The 24,137-nt window shown below is 45.6% G+C and overlaps 1 protein-coding gene across 1 annotated transcript in view; it reads left to right on the forward strand.

Annotated features, from left to right (window-relative positions):
• Positions 1-24,137, forward strand: part of DPP6 (dipeptidyl peptidase like 6) — a 298,726-nt gene that overhangs the window by 98,995 nt on the left and 175,594 nt on the right. Inside the window, exon 6 of the mRNA XM_006018553.3 lies at positions 17,496-17,548. Coding sequence (XP_006018615.1) covers positions 17,496-17,548 — 53 coding nt within the window. The remainder of the gene's footprint in view (positions 1-17,495; positions 17,549-24,137) is intronic.

The following is a 24,137-nucleotide window of genomic DNA, read 5'->3' on the forward strand; positions in this document are numbered from 1 at the left end:
GGGGCCCGCGTTCCCTTCCCAAATCTCCCCCCCCCCCCCCCCCGGTGACGGCAGGGCAAAGAACAGCAGTGCAAAGGGGGCTGTGTCAACACAGCTATTACTTACCCCCCCTTCCACCAAAACTGATCCCCAACAGGGCTCCATAATCCCAAATTCTGCTTCAGACCTTCCACCAACTCACTTTGCCCCCAAATTCCCAGGCCCACCAGGAGCCCTGCAAGCTAAAGGAAATGGCTCCATGGACCACATCTAAACCTGCTGGCTCTGTATTTGACTTGGTCCTGACTTGGTCTTCTTTATGTTAACTTTTTCCAAAAATAGAAAATATTAGCCACATGGGGTCATTGGTTTGATCTGATTCTTTAAAGAATATTATGAACAGGAATGGCTGTGATTTTTTTACCTGATAATTAGCATTTTTAATGTAGGAAGACTTAAAATCACTGGTAAGATTAACATTTCTTACTCATTGAACATCACAGTGTTACTCCTTGGTGATTGCTTGCCTCAAGAGTGGATATGGCAGTACTGGAAGTGGCCTAGATGTGACAGTGCGACATTTGTTTTCACATGTATGATGCAAGCTCTTATGTGTGTAATACAGAGAAATGTGCCGACACCTTTATGTGATTTCTGCTCTAAACTCAGTTTTCCCATTGATCCCATTGTAAGATAACAAAGCAGGTCTTTTGCATCCCTGCTGTTCCTTGGTACAGCAGAGAAATAAGCTGTCACTGTATTCCACTCCTCTTGTTTTTTCTCCCTTTTCGGACCCTTAATTTACCAACATCAGAGTCTAGTTACAAGCCCCAGACCTAGAGAGCCAAAAATCCCAAAATATCTTTTTCTGGGTATCTTTCATCACAGCACGGGTTACTGTTACCAGGCTACCAGATCTAAACTGAAATAGGAATCATATTTAAGTTAAGTCTTTGAAAAAAATTCCACAGCCTGATGTGCCAAGTTGACTGGATTGATTTGACATTGCACAAATGCAGAGATCTGTCAATCATGTTGAAGATAGAGAGAAAATGGGGTTATATAACTCACCACCAACAAACCACTGTTGGAGATCATTAATGGAAAACTTTGTTAGTAGGGCAGGCAGTTCCAGTTTCATAGGCCACCTGAGGTTTCTTTGTACTGCCTGTCTGATTAGAAAGTAAAAGGGAAATGTGGTTTTAAGACTAATAATTTAGTTTGACTGAAAATTCTGAATGAATCTCTTATTTTGGGGTACTCTTTTTTGTTACTGAATACAGTTTGGTTCCCTTCATATGAAAATGCCCTGAGTGATTCATGGTTAATTATTTATTTTTAAAATATTTCAACCCATGTCTTTCTTATACCATTCTATACACCCAGGAATCCCAGCACTGTGCTGAGCTTTTCAGCACCTCTTTCCATCCCTATAAGTGCTTCCCTTTTTCTGTCTATTTAGGCTGCTGGTGCTTGATGGCAGGAACTCTTTGCTTGTGTATGTACAGCACCTTGCACAATGGAATCTGATCTCGTTACAGCAGTATTGTAAATAATACGTTGTGCAAAGATCAAGGAGCAGCCATGGAGTCAGCTGAAAAATGGATGTAAGAAAAGCAAAAAAAAAGTTTTATTCCACAAAATTGTGGCAGAGTGCTCCCCTGGGGTTAACCTGAGATCAGCTAACCCTTTCGTCTACTCTGGGGCAGGACTATAAATTGTGTTTGAGACTAACTTTGGGGAAAGGTGAGGGACTGGATTGAACACCAAGTCTGGAATATTTTTCTGTAAAGTTTTTCGTCTCTAATGAGTGCCCTTGGAAGAAACCTCCCTCGCTGCTCACATCTGCTTCTTGTTTGTGCTTAGTCAGCCCACTAGGTTACAGATTTAAAGAAGTAAACTCTTTAGATAAATGTTGATTACTGCTGATGCTAGCCTACAAAATATGACAGGAAGTAGCACAACCATTGGACATCTGTAAAATAAACTCTTCCTTTTCCTGAAGCTAGGTAGCAACTCTTACTGCCATTCCAGCCAAAAAGTGGAAATGAAAGTTTTCCTCCTCCTTCCCGACCTCTGTTTGAAACTCGTTTCCTTTTGTGATAAGCTTGTGTGTTAGCCTTCAATGAATAGTGGTACAAGGTTGAGATAACTGTCCTCTGAGAACCTGGAAAGCATCATTTTGAAGCAGGACTTCCAGTCTCTTTTGTTTAAATTTTTCATTTCAGTGTTGACTCATAGAATCATAGAAAATTAGGGCTGGAAGGGGCCTCAGGAGGTCATCGAGTCCCACCCCCTGCTCAAAGCAGCACCATCGCCAACTAGATCACCCCAGCCAAGGCTTTGTCTAGCTGGGTCATAAAAACCAGGGATGAAGTTTCCACAATGTCTCTGGGTGGCCTGTTCCAGTGCTTTACTGCCCTCCTTGTGAGAGAGTTTTTCCAAATATCTAACCTAATATTGCTCCTTGTTCTATCATCTACTATCGCTGAGAAGAGTCTAACTCTGTCTTCTTTGGAACCACCCTTCACGTAGTTCAAGGCTGCTATTAAATCCTCCCTCAGTCTTCACTCCAAATGTGGCCTCACCAGTGCCGAGTAGAGGGGAATAATCAATTCACGCTGTCTGCTGGCAACACTTCAACTAATGCAATGCTCTTAATGACTCATTGCCAGTCTTGGGAAATAGGCGTCCACTTTAGGTGATGATTGTATTTTAGGCCTTTGTGTTGTTCTCTTAAGTGCCTTTTTGATGTTCTGTGTACAATGGTACTGGCTCTTTAAGAGTCTTACACTAATATTAGTAGGCTAGACTTGGATTTGTGGAGTTGGTCAGGAGCAAGGACTCCAAGGAGTTGTACAATGGAGTGTTTTCCCAATGACAGCCCCTTCCTTTGGGTTATAATATTAACAAATCCTCCCCTAATCCTGAAATCTGAGTACAGCACCTCAATAAGGACCCACTACAGCTTTGGAGCTATGTCTGCTTTCATTCTCTAAGTTTTGTTGCTGAATCTTTCTGTCTCAGACGGCCGGAGCCGACTTGAGGTGATATATAAATTGCTCGGTTGTTTGGGCGGGCTGGTGAATGGAGAAGCAGACAAAGCGTATTGGTTGCAAAAAGCTTTACTTACGTCGCTAGTAGCTGCGACGCAGGTGGTCCGGTCGCTTAAACAACTACACAAGTTGCTCCAGCTGGCAAGGTTCAGGCCAGCAAATCCGTACACGAGTCAGGCCAGCAGGGAAAGGGTACGTCGAAGGATTGCGCTCGGCGACGGGGAGAAGAATCGATAGGTGATCAGGCTATCGATCAGCTCAGCCGCAAGTCAGGAATCTTCAAAGGCACTCTGCAGCGTGCTCAAAGTTCTCCGACTTGGGCGGAAGTCGCACAGAATTTTATACGGCTAGCAAGCCAATCGCTAGCCGCCACGTAGGAATAATTTAGAACTGGCCAATAGTGGGACACAAATTTGCATGCGAATGGTGGGAACTCTCTTGCACCGGGGTTTTCTGTTGCAGCAGAAAACTTTTGCTGTGCACAGAGACTCTCATGTGGCGGGAAAATTCCATCGTGCCGAGGCACTAAAATCATTGGGTTGTGACACTTTCTAATTAGTGATTCACTTTGCTCTGAAATTTGACTACATTTTCCCTTTGTAAAAGCAAATAGTTTGTGTGACAGCAGTGACAGCAGAAAATGAATCATTCTTGAATCCTTGTCCTTGTATTTCAGATGCTGGGGTCTGCTCTAATCTCCTGGTTTGGTTTTCTTTGTGCCTTGTACTCTCCTTTGTGAAATGTTTATGTGGGCCAAGTGCCATTTTTAAAGACGGTTGCTTTAGTAAGGCTTTCAACACCACCTCATAACAGTTCTTTAAACTATGTTTCCTTAGCTTACTAATAAAAACATCCTGTAAGGTGGATTTATAACTGGGTGGATCATTGTCCTCAAAGAGTAGTTATCAGTAACTCAATGTCTAATTGGGAGAAGGTATCAAGAGGGTTTCGCCCAAGGTCTGTCCTGTGCTGTTTAATATTTTCATTAATGATTTGGTGGTTCAGTGCACAGTTAGCAAATGTGCAGATGATACCAAATTGGATGAAGCTGTTGACACTTTGGAGGATAGGATTAGGATTCAGAATGGCCAGGATAAGTAGGAAAAATGATATGAAATTAATTGAATGAAGTTCAGTAAGAACAAGTACCAAGTCTTTCACTTGGGACGAAACAATCACATGCACAAGCAGTGAGTGGAGCCTGACTGGTTAGCCTGCAGTACTACAGAAAAAGACCCCATTATAGGGGACTATAAGATGAATATGAGCCAACAGTGTGCTCTTCTTGTAAAAACAAGCCAACAGCATACTGGATTACATTAAAAAGTGTGTCATCTGCAAATCAAGGGAAGCGCGTAGTTTCCTCTATTTAGTTCCATTGGTGAGGCCTCACCTGGAGTGCCCTGTCCAGCTTTTGGGCATGATATTTCAACCAAAACATGGAAAACATGGAACTGAGTCCAGCAGAGAGCACCAAAAAGATTAGACGTCTAGGAAATATGACTTACAAGCAAAGGCTGGAGGAGCAGGAGCTGTTTAGTCTGGAAAGGGGAATCCTGAGGGGAGATTTAATACTAATCTTAAAATACATGAAAGGTGGCTGAACAGAGGAAGGTGATAGACCACGGCCTCCAGTCAGTCAGAAATTGGACAGCCCTGGTGACAGACTCTTCTCTGTGGCCACAAAGGACAGGCAAGAAGTAACAGTTTTAAATAAGGGAGATTCAGGTGGGATATTAGGAAGAACTTTCTTCCTATGAGTATGCTTAAGTATTGGAGCAGGTTAGCTGGAGAGGTTGTAGAGTGCACATCCTGGGTATTTTTTAAGGGCAAATTAGTCAAAGACTTTTCTGGAATGGTTTAGGCAGGGATGATCATGGACGATGAGCAGGGGTTAGATGGGTCCTCCTGGGATCGCTTCCAGCCTTATTTTCTGTTTTTTAAACTTTTAAAATAAACAACCATAGAAACAATAACCGTATAAGTAACTATGAAAGGAAAAAAAGCCAGATTAGGGTCAGATTACAGCTGGCTCTGTGTGTGCTGCAGAACAGAAGCATGCACACACATAGGAAGCATGTCTACTCTTATGTGCAGCGTGCTGGAGGAGGAAGAGAACAGCTAGGTGCCTAAATCAGGCAGGAGATGCATGAGCAGAGCATGAAGGAGGGTCATGTCCTTCTGCCCTCTGGACTACCAAGGCTGTTAGTTGGATTTGCTGTGTTGGGTCTCGAGCCAAGCAATACTTCAACATGTGCTGAACATTATACATGGGAATAGTGCCATGAAATAAGTAGGGCCAAGACCATGGAACTACGTTTTTGCTTAAATACCACATGGTTAAGTGCTTGGCTGGAACAGAGCTCCTATTCCTGTAATGTTGCAAGTGTTCTTAAGTAGATCTTACTACTTCATAGGCACAATAATTCATTCTGCAGAATACTAGGGGCAGAAGGTGCTTCCCACAGCTTGTTCCCCTGCTTCTTGAGCCATAATTTACACTTCGTTATAGGAGTTTAGGAAAGTGACCGCTCTGCTCCTATATTCTCCGTTTGCGATCCCAGTGCTATCTAGCCAGGTCTAAACCCTGCTCATTCGTGGACATGTGTATGAGGGCAGAGATAGTCATATATATGTAGTGGACCTTTATGATTTTGAGAATTAGATCAAGTGTCTTTCAGACGCGTTGGCACTGGATCTATCTTGCTACACTACAAAGCATGCAAATGACTTGCAGTAGGTATGGAACAGGAGTGGACAGGGTAGGAGACACAACATGATAAATTGGGAAGAGAGAGGTACTCTAGCATAACATCTTTTGACTGCAGCTGAAGTAAGGAATGTGGCTAAGGATCTTCTGTGACTTGATTTTTTTCCCTTTGGGTTCATTAGCAGCAGATGTAAGGAACAAAAATTTAGCTTTAAACTGGGCCAGCTTTCAACACAGCCCTGTCCTGAGTATGTGCTCCTTGGCTTCAACCAGTCATCATGGCCAGGAGATTCAGAGCTGTGCTGCTCCATGCCATGTAAGTAGGTGAGAGTAGAGGTGCACTGATATTTTGGTCCATATCATGTATCCATCATATCAACACCAATAAAAGGAAAATTGACATTATCAGAAATTCACCTTTTTGGTCTGATGTGGCCAATAATGTTGCTGATAAATATCGTTTGCATGCATGCATTCACAACATGCGGGCAGCCAGCCCAGCAGCTTGGAGAGCAGTGTCTGACTGGTAAGTCTGTTGGGGAGGAAGGGGTGTGGGGGTGGGGAATATCAAGGCCCCCTGCAGTGAGGGAGGGAGTGGGGCTGGGGCAGGGGCAGGCACTGTCCAGCTGGGGTGGGGCGGGGCCTGGAATGGAGCCATGAGCAGCTCATCCAGGGGACATAGGGGGATGGTTTCCACCACTGTGTGCACCCCTGGAGGAGGTATGGGGGGTGTGTACTCCTCAGATCTGTGGGTGGGGCAAGGGTGGGCTGTCTGCTGCAGGTTGGGGTCACACCAGGCCCTTCCTGGCAGGGGGGTTGGGCCGGGGCTGCGCTCAGAGCAGGTGGTGACAGCGCTGGGAGAGGGGCTATGGGGAGGCTACAGCCACCCCAAAATTCTCTATAGCCCCACTGAACCCCCCCTCCCAGCACCACTGCTGCCCACCCTGCGTACAGTCCCAGCTTAGCTTCCCTGCCAGGAAGAGCCTGGTGCCACCCCCGGCCGCAGTCTGCAGTGGCAGCTGCCCTCACCCTAGGCACACACCCTTTGTGCCTCCATCAGGGGCGCGTGTTGTGGTGGGAGCTGCCTGCACCCCCCAGATGAGCCACTTGTGGCTTAGTCCCACACCCTGCTCCAGCGGGGCAGTGCCTGCCCCAGTCCCACTCCCTCCCTCACTTTGGGGGCCTCAATCTGCCCTCCCCCATGCCCCTTCCCCCCCCACCAACAGATTTTCCAGCTGGACACTGCTCTCCAAGCTGCCAGGCTTGCATATCAGAAATTGAATTGGTATTGACTGATATGGCTCATTAATAATTTTCCATTGGTATCAGCCCAAAAAATCTTTATCGGTTCACCCTTAGGTGAGAGGTAGACAGAGAACATTTTAATTGGTTAAGAACATAAGATGCAGAGAGGTTAAGTGATTTATGAGTCACCAAAAAGCAAGTTTTAGGTACAGCTGGGATTATAACTCCTGAGTCTTTGTCGGGTTTTTTTACTCATTTTATAAAACCATGTTGTCCCTCCAAGTCAAAGGGTTACGAACTTGTGTCTAGTCACCCAGGTGCAGAAATGAGCTGATCACATGCATGGCCCCTCCCGTCCATGCTGTAACAAAGGCCTAGTAGTTATCATCAGAATTTCTTCTACTATTCTTTTATTGGACCATAACATTAGATCAAGTAGAGCATAATTTTTAGGAGGTGACTGGCCTCAAAGCCTAGCCCTTGATCTTAGGGTTGTATTGGTTTCTCTGTCCTGTGTTTTTCCTTGTAGGGGATGCTTCTTCTGGTAAATTAGAAAATTGTTCCAAATTCTATTTGAAGTCCACAGAAATTTCTGGTGAGATATCAGACAGCTCTAGCTATTTCCCTACTTCAGAATAATTTTTGCCTGATTTACATACCAAAGAGAGATGCAGTTATTTCAAATTGCACAGAAGTATTAAATTGTGTCATTATTGTCCCCTCTCTATTTTCGGCCTGTGTCTATCTCTGCATTATATAAGCATTTTTGTTACAGTGGGAGTGAGCAGAGCCTTTGAGACTCATGGTTTCTTGAGAATGATGGGTAAAGTAGCAGAGTGAGCACTTGATACCACAAACTTTGCTCCTGTAACCAGTGTATTCAACCTCAGAGTTTCCACGGGGCAGCTCATGTGAGCAAAGCTTGTTCCTATGAGTGAGCTTTGCAGGTTAAGACCCCTCAGAAGGCAGCATGCCACAGTTACAGCTAACACAATGTGTTTTTAGTCAGAATACACAAAGAAAGAGTTTGCTTTTCCTTGTAATGAAAAATGAGTTTATTTCTATAAGCTGGGGTCTCGGACAATTATAGGTGACAACTGATGCTCAGGTAATAAAGCAGTCCTCAAAGGAGGAGCAAGCTGACTATCTGACTCTGAACTGCAGACTTCCAAAGCTCTGGAGTCTTCCCACCCCTGAGCAATTTTCTCTCTAGTTTGCTTTTCCAATGTCCCTCTTTTCACTGAAGAACTCTTTACTTCAGCTACTGTTGACTGCTGTCACTGTGGTCTCCCTAATTCTCTTGCCCCAAGAACCATTTACACACACCTTGGCCAAAGTTTCCCCTCCCTTTCTCCCAGGCCAGACACTGTCAGTGCTCACCTAAGTACTTGCAATGGGTTCTGCCTTTGGTCTTGTTTGGGGATGACCCACTCTGTTTATCTCCCCAGTTTGCCCCATCAAAGAGGCTTTTGATTAGGATTGAATGCTGCCAATACTTTTTGAAGCTGAAACATGTGGGTATAGTACAGGGGTGGGCAATTATTTCAGCTGGAGGACTGCTTAATGAGTTTTGGTGAGTTATCAAGGGCTGCAAGGGTAGTGCCTGAGGACAACCACGTAAGGACGTGGCCCGCAACATCCTGATAACATACACCTGTGTGTGGTTCTCAGAAATGCCTTGGCCCCAGCCTGTCAGACTCTGATTTCCCCCCCAGTCCTCACCTGCCATGATGTGGCAGGGACATCACCATGAATAGAAACTTACTGGAGGGAGGAGAACCAGGAGAGGCACGGAGCTGGCAGGACACCACCGGAGACTGGAAGTGCAGCAAGAAAGGGGCTACGGTGAGAAAAAATGCTGTGCCAAAGATAAAAGAGGAGGAGCCACAGCAGGACGTGGGAGAGCCAGGGCCTGCACTAGCACTGGCATGGAGCCACTTTATGGCAGCGTGCCGATGCCGATTCGCCAGCCAGCCCCCTGGAGCGGGGATAAAAACCACACCAGACAGTGATTGGAGAGGACTGGAAGTGAGTCCTCTGGAAGTCCCAAAGCAGCCTGGTGCTATTGGTAGCCCCATCAGGGCTATTGGCAGCCCCAAGAGGAGGCATGCTAGTAAAGCGAGCAAAACGTTGGCTTGCATCCATAGATGCTTCTCAAGCAAATCCCAGGATGTCATTCACCCCTTGTACTTGGTGAGGCTGCAGCTGGAGTACTGCATCAAGTTTTGGGCCCCACAATTCAAAAAGGATGTGGAGAAGCTTGAGAGAGTCCAGAGAAGAGCCACGCGCATGATCAGAGGTCAGGAAAACAGACCTTACTATGACAGGCTGAGAGCTATGGGCCTTTTTAGCCTGGAAAAACGCAGGCTCAGGGGTGATCTGATGGTCATCTATAAGTTTATCAGAGGTGACCACCAGTATCTGGGGGAACGTTTGTTCACCAGAGCGCCCCAAGGGATGACGAGGTCGAACGGTTATAAACTACTGCAAGACCATTTCAAGCTGGACATAAGGAAGAATTTCTTTACTGTCCAAGCCCCCAAGGTCTGGAACAGCCTGCCATTGGAGGTGGTTCAAGCACCTACATTTAACACCTTCAAGAGAAATTTGGATGCTTATCTTGCTGGGATCCTATGACCCCAGCTGACTTCCTGCCCCTGGGGCAGGGGGCTGGACTTGATGATCTTCTGAGGTCCCTTCCAGCCCTAATGTCTATGAAATCCATGAAATCTGTGAGATAATACAAGCCCAGTAGGGCCTAGGTACTTAATTGGAATGGAGCCCTGGATCCTGGATACAGCCAGCTGGGAATGGGACAGCGACGAACCTGAAGAGAGAGAGAAGGAACCTTGGGTTACTGTGGACCAGAACCAGAGAGAGAAAGGAGCGCACCTGGGAACAAGGTAACCTGGGGCGGGTAAAATTACAGAGCAGTTAATGTACGGCCCAAACCTGGATGGCACACCATCCGAGCTGGACTTTTTGAACCTAAGAAGGCCAAACAAAGATCTTTACTGTGACAAGCGGACTGTCTTAGTCACGGTCTAGAATTAACATCTGTAGTTGGCATAAGGTGGGGTATAGGGAAGGTGAAGCCCTGAAATGGGAAAACGGATGGGAAGACTGAAGGAGGGAACCAGGGGAGGCAGGACTTAAGAACTTCCTCCTGATAGCAAACGTATACCAACAAGACATGACAGGCGAGAACCCTTAGGACGACAATCTGTCAACCATAAAGGAGACGGTGGCACCCAAAAGACCAATAAGAGCAAAACGTCTAGCAAATGGCATGGGAGGTTACACACAACTTGATGGATTGTTCTTCCAGGAGGTGGTGTTAACTTTGTGAGTCTTGTCAGGGTGCCTGGTACACTTTAAGTGGGGCTCCAACCTCCCTTTTCACCACAGCTGTACACCAACCAGTTGTTACCATGGTAAAAGGTATAATTCTGAACATCTGCGGGGGGGGGGGGGGAGGGGAGGGTCAACATGACCACTGTCTCTCTGACTAAGGCTACTTGTCATTTCCCTTTAAGTTAATTATCTCTGATGTGGGAAACCAGGTTTAAAGTGTCCACAAACTCAGCCTTAGGTTTATTTTCATGATCTGGTAGCTTGCCCCAGTCGTATCTCTTTGTTCTCTTAGTGCTTACTCTCTTTCTGGGCTTAAGATCCAGAACCTGGCCATCTGGAAGGGACTCCTCAACTCATCTTGATAAAAGAAAAAAACCCCACACAAAACAAACTCCAGGTTTCTACTAACAACATCTCACAGGTGTGGTCCCTTTAAGCCACAGCCTCTCTTCTTCCAGCTAGGCTTTTATCAGGGACTACACCAGTTGCCTTAATTAATGCAAGGCAATATGCCCCTTGGGGCTAAACAGTCTTGAAATCTGCACTTCAAACAACACCCAGAAGATAAGAAAAACTTCCCTGCTTATTCAGGCTTTACTTCACAGTCTATCTCCTCTGAGCTTTTAACTCTCACTGGTGCCTTGTCTGACTGACAGCAGCCATCTCAGAGCTCTTCTGAGCCCTCAGACCATCCCAGTCTCCAAGCCCCGTTCCTGGGGAACAATGTCTTCTACTCTTAACCAGAGTTTCCATCCTGCCGACAACCTCTATTCTCCCAACTCTCACCTCTCAGGGAAAGCTCCTGTTCAGAAGTAGCCCCAGGGATCTGGGAGGGTCCAATCCGGCACACCTTACATTGTGGTAAATTAGGTCTCGTGCATGCCGGGGGCTCCCTCCTCAGTGTTGTGACTGCACTCCCAGATAAGCCTTGGCATGGACCACACTTCTCTGAAGAGGTGCTGCCAGCCTCTTCACAGGTAGCCCTGCCCCACCCCTTGACGGGTGCCCTGTCCCGTGGTCACCATTTTGGGACTGCAAGTCCTGCCCTCTAGCCCCTGACCTTTACCACCAGAAGTCCCTCATCTTGCCGGCAGAAGTATTCCTTTTGGGGAGGAGGTTTGCCATCTTGGAACCAGAAAAAAACCAAATTAAATACTAAAAATCAAACATCCACAATAACCTATTTTAATTATATTTAAATAAATATATATTTGTCCTGATTTCTCTTTGTTTGCATCATGTATATAGAGGTGATTGCATAATAGCTCAAAATGATGTCTTAATCTTATATATTGGTGGGGTATGGGTGGGTGAGTATGGAGCTTGTGGGTAGATGTGGGGTGTGTGGGGGTGGGTATGGGGTTTCATAGATTTCATAGACATTAGGGGCTGGAAAGGACCTTGTGAGATCATTGTGCCTAGCCCCCCTGTCATAGGCAGGAAGTCTGCTGAGGTCAAATGATCCCAGCAAGATATGCATCCAAATGCCTTTTAATGAGTTCAGAATGGGCGCTTGCACCACCTCTGCGGGGGGTCTGTTCCAGGCCCTGGACACTCAGACTATAAAGAAGTTTTTCCTTATGTCCAGTCTAAAACAGCCTTCCAGAAGGTTGTGGCGATTAGACCTAATTATCACTTGGGGAGCCCTGGTGAACAATTCTCCCATATCCTGGTGCACCCCCTCTTATATACTTATAGGCTGTCACCAACTCCCCCCTGAGCCTTCTCTTCCACTCTGTTCCAGGCCCTGGACACTCGGACTATAAAGAAGTTTTTCCTTATGTCCAGTCTAAAACAGCCTTCCAGAAGGTTGTGGCGATTAGACCTAATTATCACTTGGGGAGCCCTGGTGAACAATTCTCCCATATCCTGGTGCACCCCCTCTTATATACTTATAGGCTGTCACCAACTCCCCCCTGAGCCTTCTCTTCCACGGGATGAAAAGTCCCACGGCCCTCAGCCTCTCCTCATAAGGCTTGCTCTCTTGGCTTTTGATGCTGTGGGTGGCTCTCCTCTGGACTCTCTCGAGCCTATTCATGTCCCTCCTGAAGTGGGGGACCCAAAACTGGATGCGGTACTCCAGCTGTGGCCTCACCAAGGCCTAATAGAGCAGGATGGTGACATCCTTGGTTTCGCTTGAGATGCATTGGTGGATACATGCCAGAGTTTGGTTTGCTTTGCTGGCTATGGCATTGTATTGGTGGCTCATGTTCACCTTGTGGTCAATCAAGACCCCCCACTTCTCTTTCAGTCATGGTGCTAGCGAGCATAGCACTGCCGAGCCTATAAGTATGATACTGGTTTTTCCTTCCAAGGTAGAGCATCCTGCACTTTTCTATGTTAAATGCCATCAGGTTGTGGTCCACCCACTTTGCAAACCTGTCCAGGTCAGCCTGTATCCCCACCCTACCTTCCAGTGTGACTGCCTTCCCCCATAGGTGGTCCACCCACTTTGCAAACCTGTCCAGGTCAGCCTGTATCCCCACCCTACCTTCCAGTGTGACTGCCTTCCCCCATAGTTTAGTGTCATCTGTGAATTTTTCCAGTTCGCATCTGATGCCTGAATCCAGATAATTTATGAAGGTGTTGAAGAGTACTGGCCCAAGTACTGAGCCCTGAGGGATACCACTGGTCACCTTGTGCCAAGCTGATTTGCTCCCATCAACTAATACTTTTTGGGTCTAACCCCAGAACCAGTTCCCCAGCCATTGGACCATGAGATGGTTGAGGCCGCAGTTCTCCAGCTTGGTCATGAGGACATCATGGGAGACCAAGTCAAAGGCCTTCTTGAAATCCAGATATATGACATCAACCTCTTCTCCGTTGTCCAGGCAATGCGTCATCTGGTCATAGAAGGAGATGAGGTTAGTCAGGCAGGACCTTCCAGCAACAAAGCTATGTTGGCTGGCACTCAGAAAGTTGCCTTCCATTAGCCTGATGCTGATGAAACCCTTGATAATTTTCCCCAGGATCTTTCCAGGGATGGACATCAGACTGGTTGGTCTGTAATTCCCTGGGTTTTCCTTCCTTCCTTTCTTGAAGAGTGGGACCACGCTGGCTCTTTTCCAGTCCTCCAGTACCTCTCCCAAGTGCCACAAGTTCTCAAATATCTTTGCCATAGGGCATGCTATGATGTCCACCAGCTCCTTTAAGACTGTCGGGTGCATTCTGTCCGGGCCTGCGGATTTGTAGATGCCGAGCCTCTTGAGGTGTTCCCTTACTTGATCCATGTCAGTTGTGGGCCCATCTCCCATTCCCTGGATGCTTTGCATCCTAGCTGACAGGGTGACACGTTTGGATGCGTGGAAGACCAATGTAATGTAATGGTTTAAGAGATTGGCTTTTTCCTGATTGTCAGACATCAGCTGCCCCAATTGATTTAGCAGGGGTCCAACGTTGCTTTTGTTTTTCCTCCGACTTCCCACATATCTGAAGAAGGACTTTTTGTTGTCCTTGATTCCTGTGGCTAGCCTGAGTTCAGTTTCTGCCTTGTCTTTTCTGGTCCGCTCTCTACAAGAAGGACCCGGCAGCAGTGATGCTACAATAAAACCTCGGTCCATATCCTGCTTTCTGATCTACACTACAGCTTGCCAAGTTTTAACATTTAGACTTTTAAAAAGGTCTCTATCTCCTTAGTAAAAAAAGGGGTCATATGGGGTAGAGTGGGAAAGCAACATGAATTTGTGAGACACCATGTGAAACAAGTGGGTTTGGAGGGCATAAATAAATGCCACCCTGAGCTGGAATCAATCATGCTCCTAAGCCTTCTCAGATGTGTATTCACAAAGCAGTGGTCTAAGTTGCATGTGATTTTACATGTCTATCAAGCCAGACACACAAAATCCCAATGCAAAGAAATAGGATGTTACCTTGTGATATTCCCTGGAGGAGCTTCTCTTCAGGAAGGAATGAAGGTGCAGTATTGCTGCCTGCTAAAGATAAGATATTGGTCCAGGAGGAGATTCCCAGCATTTGGGAGATAGAAAAAGTGTACCTGCAGTGTTCCTGCTGCTTTTTTCGCTGGCTCTCATGGACCAATGCAAGGCTGCAATTTTTGGGTTTTGCAATCACAGAAAGGGAGCATCTACTTACCCACCAGTGTATATTATGTTTTCCTCTGTGTACCCACTCTACAGAGAATTTAAGTCTCTTACAGCCCTCAAGTATAGAAACTGGTGTGCCAACATCAGAAACTGGCACAAGAAGCAGGAGGGAGTTTCCATTTTTATACAGAAAGATCATAGGGGTTATGGTCATAAGTCAATAGGCCAAAAGGAGGGAACAGGAAAAGGTAAAGAAACATTAACACTGTGGTAACATCCACTCAGCACCTTAATTCCCCCCACCTCTGGAGGTGTCCCCAAACCAACCTTTAGTCCTTAAAGGGCTTAAACAACAGTCTGCAGCTACCCCAAGTCTGAATCCAGCTCCTTCTAGCCACAGTCCTGGCTGTCAGAGCCGGTGAGGTCTCCAGCTCCACTGCAAGCTCTTCTGCACAAGGCTGACCAGGTTCCAGTGCATGCTGCTCTTTTCCCCTTACTCCAGCCTCAAGCTTCCTCTTCCTTTTTTCCCTTCCCCCCAAGGCCCTGTGTTAAGGACATATATTACACATAAACTGGTTTAACTGATCAGAAGCTGGTTTGAGATCAACATGGTTGAATGTAATATCAGACTTAACTGATTTGGGTCAAACCGGTTTATGCAATGTCTGTCCCAAACCCCTTGATGATTTAAGATAAACCACACCCCCCCAGCATCCTGGCATGCTCTCTGGGCTGGGCGGGGCTCTGCTCCACAGCAGGGCTGGCCCTTCCCCTCTGCTCCCTGGCTGCAGCTCCTGCAGAGGCTGCAAGTGACTGCCTGGTTTCTCCCTGCTCCCCCGCTCCCCTCACCACTCCATGCTAAGCAAGGATCCCCCGTCCCCTCTGCCTTACAACACTTCTCAGCATTAGCTATCAGACCACATGTTGGCTATGTCCGTGCTGTGGCAGACAGGACAAAGGTGGAATCAACAGGTAGCTAGTAATGTCCCTCTGTTGTTTTCTTAATGGGCTGATAAATAGTGAGTTAGGGGGTGATAAACACTGTTATCAACTGCCTTCTGGGTGGGTCAAGAGGGGGGAACCCCTCCCTAATCAGTGTCCTGCCTGGCTATGCCCCTCTCAGCTCACCACTATGGAAGGGAAGGGAAGGCTAGTCTAGCACCCCCCAACTTCTAGCCTGAGCCACTGCAGGAGTGTGCCTGCATTTCTGGGATGTCTGTACAGTTACAAACTGATTCAGTTTCATACAGTTACAAACTGATTCAGCCTAACCAGGTTAGACTAACCTACAAAGATTGAATGAATTCAGTCTCAGGCTTTTTAAATGTCTCTCCCTAGCCCTGGAGCTTTGCGGGAACTGTAGTCCAGATTAACAGTCAGCACAGCTCTGCAGACTGCCCCTCATTTATCCTGCTGTTATACACATTACATTCACATTACATGAGCTCTTTTAGCTCAAGCTGTAGTAACCCATATTTTTAGCTGCTTTATCCCCAGTAGAGTGGCTTAAATGTCAGTGACAATTGTATGATCCTTTCTTAGTAGCAGCATTTGTTGTGTAATTTATTTAACTAAAATCCTATGCTTTTGTCCTAAACTATCTGACTTTTGTGAGAACAGATTTTTAACTTTAACCAAGTTAAAAGGGGTAATACATGCTCTACTCCATCACACTAAGTGGAAGCTAACCTGGCACAGCTAAACCTAATCCCTGAATGAAGCAATTTCTAAATTACTGCAGTTTATATTCCGCTTATTACAGGATAGAGTAGATAAAACAGTTACCATGGAGCAGCTGGCATGCAGTAAGCCCCAGCCCTCCTTTCTACTTGGTGTAATTTGTCCCATTGCCCTCACCTTTGGCCAGTCAATTAATTCTGTAACATGAATAAAAGATGGAATAGGGCAAAGAAAGAAAGGGAAGAGAAAAAGTTGCTACAAGCATTTTCACTTGGTTCTGTCCTACAACCTTGTATTCTGTGGCATTGGCTTTGAAATCACAGTCCTGCAAGCCTGATTAAGGTGTGATGATAGCAGTACAACTGCATCATGGTCGCCATCAAGGTGTATATCACCAATTAGGTTCTTCTTTGGAAGAAAGGCCTCTTCCTCCCCCCAGATTGCATCTGATAGCAGGCACAAATAAAATGGGCATACAGGCCTAGTATTGAAGAAGCTCCTTTCTCACCATATACTGTAGAGCTTGATTGCTCTATGAATGATGGTGGAATCTAGATACCTTAGGAAACAGGCGTGGAAATCTGTGTGTCGGAGAATGCTCGCTTTGTAAAATGCTTTAAGTTAAAATCATGGCACAGAGCCGGAAACCGTGGGTGTGTAAAGTAGGAGGTAATGAACCCTTGCTCCTCTTGAGCAATCCAAAATCCCGTCAAGAATTCAGGTGACTCTGTGCAAAACCAGCCCAATGTTTTAAACTGTTGACCTTGCCTCCTCTTTCTTTTTTAAAGCAAGTAATAAACTTTCCCTTATGATAGGGCCTAATCATGGGAGATGGAAAATCCTCCCTCTTCTCTAAGAGAAGTTCAGGCGAGTTGAATATGCTCACAACTTGCTAGACCAAGCCAGCTTTAAGTCAGCATTAAGCCCAAAGTCAGAAAGCTTCCATTTGCTATCTGTGAAGGTGCCACCACACTCAGGGATATCTGTGAGTCCTATTCTCTGCTTGCTTTATGCAGCAATAAACCAGTGAATAAGTATTTTATCCCTGTTGTGCCTAGCTACAACCAGGTAAGCTGTCTCCAGCTGACCAAGGTGTCCTCATTAATGATTGTTCTATATTTAGCCATTGCAGGGAATATGTGCCCCTGGTCTAATCAAAGACCCGGTTTCCATGGCAACAACACAGAGCATCTGGATATATACGATTTGCCAAACACTTTAATAGGGTGTGAGATGAAAAGAGCACACAACAGCATTAGGTGAATTAATATATTGTTCTCTCCCGCTCCGGATTACGAAACATTATTTTGTACAGTTCTCTTGCCATAAATGCTAGATTTTGCATTAATGAGAGCCCCATTAACCCAGGTTACGTTACTAATCTTCTTGTTGTGTGTCTTTTTTTTTCCCCCCTCCCCCATTTTGCAGGTGTATCAGCATTCGTATACGGCATATTATGTCCTCAGCAAAATACCTTTTGGGTAAGCAATTGTTCAATGTCTTCATTTAAAAAATGCAGCCATTGGGAATTCTGCAAAGTAATACGTAATGTCACAAATGGTTTGGCTTTCAGCTGCTGCATCCAGAGTCCTACATGTTGTACACAAGAGATGTCATCCGGAAGCAGGAGGATTTAACTTCCCTAGAGAATCGCACAGTGCAAGTTTCATCTTGCAGGACCCAGTGTTCAGTCTTTGATTGGACTGTAGATATGACAGCATCTGGCTGTTGGCCACTTTCCCTTTTGCTGGCAGCAGCTGAGTCCTCTGATGCTTTAAGCCTCTTGAGTCCAATCAGAGTCCAGGAACTGCCTGTGGGGTCTCTCAGCACACTTCTTGGGGCAGAAGAGCTGGAAGCCAGAGTCCAGGTGCTAACGCAGACTCATCCATCCCCATCCTAATTGAAACACACTCCCTGTTCACACACTCAAACTGAAGTTGTGAGCCATCCAGTTTGCAGTTCAGCTCTTCCAAAGGCTTTGTACAGGGCTTGTAAACAAATCGGTGTTTTCAGTTAAAGGTTGTAGCACCACGGATTACAGATCATTGGAAAACAAGCCTCCTTAGGGAAGTGCCCCTTCTCTTAGCTTATGCTGCCCTTGGAAATCTCTGTTCAGGAAAGGAAGCAATTCATGGTGCATCTTTTCTGACCTTGATTGATCCTGTAGCTATTCCAGCCTCCCACAGACGCAACAAAAGCAGGCTAAACAATGTCCCCTCATGCCCAAACCTTCCTGTATATCTTTCTGTCTTCCCCTATGAGACTGTTCTCACTTCATCTTGTTTCTAGAAACTTTTTACTGCTCCAAAATGCAGCCTGCGGCAGGCAAACTTGGCCAGATCTGTTTGCCTCGGCCCCAGTAAGCCCATTGTATCTAGCTGTTTCCACTACTGTCGCCAGTCTTCATGATTTTTGGAGTGACCCTGGTCCCTGATCCGGTTCTACTACTCCCTGGCAGACGCACCTGGCCAGAGCTATTCAGTAATGCAACAGTTTAACAATAAAGGTCTCATAATATTAATCAAAACTCATAAATTGTGCAGATAAATTCCCCAGATCACTACCAGTAGACTATACAGATAATAGCTAGTAAGTTAACATAAATTTGTTGGTCCTGGTCATCACATTGCCAATTAGTCACACTTAAACACATTTTTATCATTAAAAAATTTGGTAAAAAATACAGTTGAGATGTGCTTTGCTTTTTATTGTAGCATACTGTATGTGCAACTCTTCAGCTAAAGCTTATACATTTAGAATTCATTATACTCCTTTCTCTACATTATTATACCTATACAGAGTGTATAAACATGGAGTATATGCTTTACATACCCGTAATAACAGTCAGAGGATGCATCTATGTGTTCATTAATGTGCAGTGGTTACTGCACATTTAATTTAGTACTTATATAACCAAGTACTAAATAAATGCACAGTAACCAGAGTTACTATGCAGTAGCACCAGCGAACACCTTTTCAGTGATGCTGCTGCGCAGTAGCCTAATAATACTGTGCAATAGCATATTAGCACAGTCCATGCTGTGATGCACTACTGCAAAGTAGTAGGCTATTGCACAATTAGTCTCGTGTAGATGCACCCAGAGTGTAATTAAAAAGTATCTAAATTTTTGCATGACTAATCTCACTGATATCAACAGGGCTACTTTAAAGCCCTCATCCAGCGAAGTGCTCATCTAGCCAGTGCTTTAGACCTGCTGACATCACTGAGGCCTCTGACTTCAGTGTTTGTGGGAGTAGGTGTTTAGCAGGATTTGCAAAATCACAAAGTATGACAGGAACTGCGGCATGAATATCTCTGCTGTGATCTGAATGGGGGAAAACAAATAGTTGTGGTGGAAGGACACAAGAGGAAGACGATTCCAGCGGGACATCAACTTACGATAAACATGAGTCTTGTATGGATACTCCCGTGGAAAGAGTTAAACATGTGTATACATCTTTCTAAGTTCAAGGCCTAAACACACAAGGTCCAGGTGACAGGGCTGCTACATGATGTGTCTTTAAGGGGTTTGATTGCCAGTTCTTTTAGTGTCTTACCACGTAAGAAACCCTGTCGAAGTTAGCAGGACTATTTTTTGAGTAAAATGCCACCAAACATGAGGAGAGTATAATCTGACCCCAAATTTGTTTTTTCATTTTTCATTATTTTATACTGCTGTTTTTATATGTAACAGAAAAATACAAACACAAAATAGTTATAATTATCTATGAAAAAATGAATCTTTATACAAATATTGTCAGGGAGGACTTTATGGCTCCCTCCAAACGGGGACCTCTTGGTCTCTACTTTCTATATAGTAAACTAGTAGTGAAAGCACTCTGCCTGCATGCAGGGGACCTAAATTGAGTGCCCTGCTCAGACTGTGGGAGAGTTCAACCCCACATCTCCCATATCCTAATCACCTGACTATGAGGTAGACACAAGCCATGCTTCCTGTTGAAAGTGTACCACTGTCCAGATGTCCTCAAGCAGTTGTTTTAAATACACTTTGTAGGTGAATATAATAAAAAGGAACTGACATTAAAAATGCCTTTCAGTTGTATCTAGCTGAAAATATCACACCCTGTTTCCAAAAATGCTGTATTCTCCCTATATGTATTTCAGATCCCCAAACTGTTCATCTCACAGCTCGATTTCATTACTTAACCAAGTGCAGAAGAAGTTGTTTCATATGTGGAGCACATTAGAAACTTGCAAAATTAACAGTTTAGGAATCCAGATAATTCAACACTTGTATAATCCTTCCTCCCTCTTATACCCAATGCAGATTACATCAGATACTCAGCGTTAGCTTTTTCCCTTTGTTAGTTCTGTCATAGAACAACCCTGCTGGATGAATGGAAATATTTGAAATCAGAAGCATCCAATGTGAAGCCAAAATTATGAAAGGAACATAGTTGCCAGGAGGCATTAAGTAGTGTCAAACTCTTAACAGTTTTTTTCAGTGTCAGTGTTAGGAGAGCATGGGGAGTACTGCAGTGAAGAGAATTGAACTAATTGCTGTGTTTGGTGTTATAAAATGCCTTGATTTTACATAGCATTGTATCGATCTTGGCAGATTTTGCAAGCTGGTGTTTTTTTGTCCCAGTAGATAATGTTAGATGATCTGAAACTGGAATTGGAGCATTGTGAATTCATTCCCAGAGTATGTTTAATGGGAATGTGTAATCTTGCATTGATTGATCTGGCCTTTGTGTGTGTACACAAATACACACACACACACACACACACACACACACACATATATATACACACCTTTTTGTGTGTGTGTGTACACACACACATATATATTGAGAACATCCAGGGGGCTAGAGTGGGTGGCGATACAACTTGGATGATGTGATGAAGGATGGTGCATAACCTCAAAACTTTTATGTGGGCAAGGGGAGGGAATCACAATGTATATTTTGCATTTCTTAAAGGGGAAGGCACAACTGTGCTCTAATTTGTAGAGCATGCACCCAGCAGGGGATTGGAAGAAGTCTGTTGGCTTACCGGAGGGGGTCGGGGGGCCATCATGTTGCCCCTGGGGTGGGATGGCTGGTGCTTGTTTTATTCCTTTAGATTTAACATTTAAACACCAAGCTCTTGTACCAAGTGCCACAGCAGCAATGAAGCTTGCAACCACCACCCAAGCAGCATTAGACCTAATATGCAGATCCTACTTTCTGATATAAATACTCAGATATTGATCTCAGTTTTTAAAGTCAAAATGTTTTGTGCCTTTCCAGTGGCTGACTTGGAGGCCTGATCATGCTTCCATGTCCAAACACGCTAGAGGGTAGGGAGCTAATTCAGGTGGATTCGGACAGACTGGGGAAGTGGGCGGATCAGAATACAATGCAATTTAACAAAGATAAGTGCAAAGTGCTGCACCTGGGGAGGAAAAATCACCAATACACCTATAGACTGGGACATACCATTTTATGTAGAACAGCAGTGGAAAGGGATCTCAGAGTCACAGTCGATGCAAAAATGAACATAAGCCGCCGATGTGGTGAGGTCATAAGTAAGGCTAACCGCACTCTGCCTTGCATTAGCAGGTGCATCACAAGCAGGTCTGGTGATACATCCCCGCTATGCAGCATTGGCGAGGCCGCAAGTGGAGTACTGCGTCCAGTTTTGGGCGCCGTACTTCAAGAGGAATAAGGATAACCTGGAAAGTGTTCAGAGGAGGGCTGCACATATGGTTGAGGGCCTGCAGGTGAGATCCTATGAAGACAGACTGAGGGACCTGAATCTCTTCAGCCTCCACAAGAGAAGGCTGAGAGGTGATCTTGTGGCTGTCCAGAAACTTACTGTGGGGGTCAGCAGGGAATAGGGGATACTCTGTTTACCAGAGTGCCCCTCGGGGTTACTAGAAAAAACAGCCACAAACTGAAGGAAAGTAGATTTAGATTGGACATCATGAAGAACTTCTTTACAGTGAGGGTTGCCAAAATATGGAATGGACTTCCAAGAGAGGTGGTGCTTTCCCCTACCTTGGAGGTGTTCAAGAGGAGATTAGACAAGCACCTGGCTGGTGTCACTTGACCCCAGTGCTCTTTCCTACCCAGAGCAGGGGGTCAGACTCAGTGATCTAATAGATCTTTGCCAACCCTAGAAATCTATGAAATCTGCATCAGTGCACTGGACCTTGAGCACCAGGAACCAGATTAGCTCATTCTAGCAGTGCCATTTGCCCTCCTTAAATATTAGCTCCTCAAAACAGATTCTGGCAGCATCAGCTTCCCCATGCTGTCTCGTCCACATTCCTCCCCTTTCCCATAGGGGTGCACCAATAAAGATTTTCTTGGCCAATACCCATAGCCAATAATTAACCAACCATATCGGCTGATGGCCAATCCAATTACCGACATTTAGTAACAGTGCAAGGCATTTTAAACTACTGGCATAAACCTTTTATTTGTTTGTTTTGCATTGCATTTATAACACACACGCACACACAGGCCTCCTGCCTCTGGCCCTTGATGAAAAAGATGGTGACTGCCTTATTCCCATGCACATCGCCCCCTTGCCCACAACTCCGACCTGCAGCCCCATGCCCTGTGCAGCCTGTGCTGGCATCCCGGGTGGGTGGGATGGACCCTCGCATGGACACCAGCATTGGGTGTGTTTGGTGCTCCAGAGCATGCCACTGGCTCAGCGACAGCGGGCCCTGCACAGCCAAGGTCCTGCGCCCGCTGGGGAGAAGCCGCTGTTGCAATGGTGCCCGGTGTCTGGCAGAGCGGACCACTTCCCGGTGCCTCCTCCCCCTCTCCCTCCCACTGCTCACCGGGACCTGTAGCCTGCTGTAGGCTTGGGCCAGTGGTGGGCATGGGGCCCAGACTATGCTTGCCAGGGTGCTCTGGGCACATACTGATAATTATTGGCTACAACACCCAAAAAAAAGTCGATAATGTCATTTCTCCTTTTATCAGTGCTGATCCAATAGTCAACTGCTGTATACCAGTGCACCGCTACTTTTCAGTAATCTTTCTTGATGAGAGGGGTAGGTGTTCAGCATGCAAATTCAGCCCTGCACTTCCTTGGCTAAGACTCGCTAATAAGAGAGCCGATCAGAGGTGTGACCAGCGAGTTTTATGCCATGGGCAAAACCCTGCAACAAAGGAGTGGGAGGTGCTGCCGAGTGCAGGAGCGCAGGAGAAGGGATGCATGTCAGTCTTACCTGTCTTAGCTGCTGCTATTGCAGTGGCAGGGGGTCCCCCTAACCTGCAGCCACTGCCACGATACAGATTTCATGGGAGTGCTGTCACTTTGCACCCTGTCTGAGTCAGTGCCTACAGCTGGTGCCCCACTAGCCCACTCCTAATTCCACTAACAGAGCCAATTAATCTGAGCTCTGCTTCAAAAAAATCACTTTCATTTAATTCTCTTTATAAATTTCTTTTTTAAAGGGTAATTGCTGCTTTTTACCAGGCTCCCACTGATTACGCATGTATGCAGTAGAAACAGACCTGAGCCACCAAGATTTAAATCTGGAGCTGAGTTTTTGGGGGTCTTCTGTGGAGGAGCTTAGGTTGGACTCATCTCTACTGATACTGCACTGGTCAGTTCACTCCATGGGCAGACAGCTTGTCAGATGTTCAAATCCCTGAGCTCTCATTTCTGTGAGTGTCCCTGCGGAAGGATTTGAAACGTATTTCATGTGTAAGAGTGGCAGGATTCTGGAAGCATGTAACCCCTGGCAACAGAGAGAAACCTGGAGTATTTAACTTAAAAACAAAGACTAAGGCTGAAGTTAAAGATAAAGCTATAAATCCTTGCAGAAACTCCATGTATTTTCAGTCCTCCCCCATTATGTTAAACCTTCACAGTTTGGGGGGGAGGGGGTTATAGAACCAAGGTAAAAAAATCCTATAGATTTTGCTAAATTTCTCTTCAGATTTCTGTAGCTGGTAACAAATGTCTTGGACGGCCAGAGCCGACTCGAGGTGTTTTAGAAATTACTCGTTCGTTGGGCGGGCTGGTGAATGGAGAGGCAGACAAAGCTTAATGGTTGCAAAAACTTTACTTACGCCGCTTGTAGCCGCGACGCAGACGGTCCG

The sequence above is a fragment of the Alligator sinensis genome, unplaced genomic scaffold (assembly GCF_000455745.1).
Source record: "Alligator sinensis unplaced genomic scaffold, ASM45574v1 scaffold601_1, whole genome shotgun sequence".
Taxonomy (NCBI): domain Eukaryota; kingdom Metazoa; phylum Chordata; order Crocodylia; family Alligatoridae; genus Alligator; species Alligator sinensis.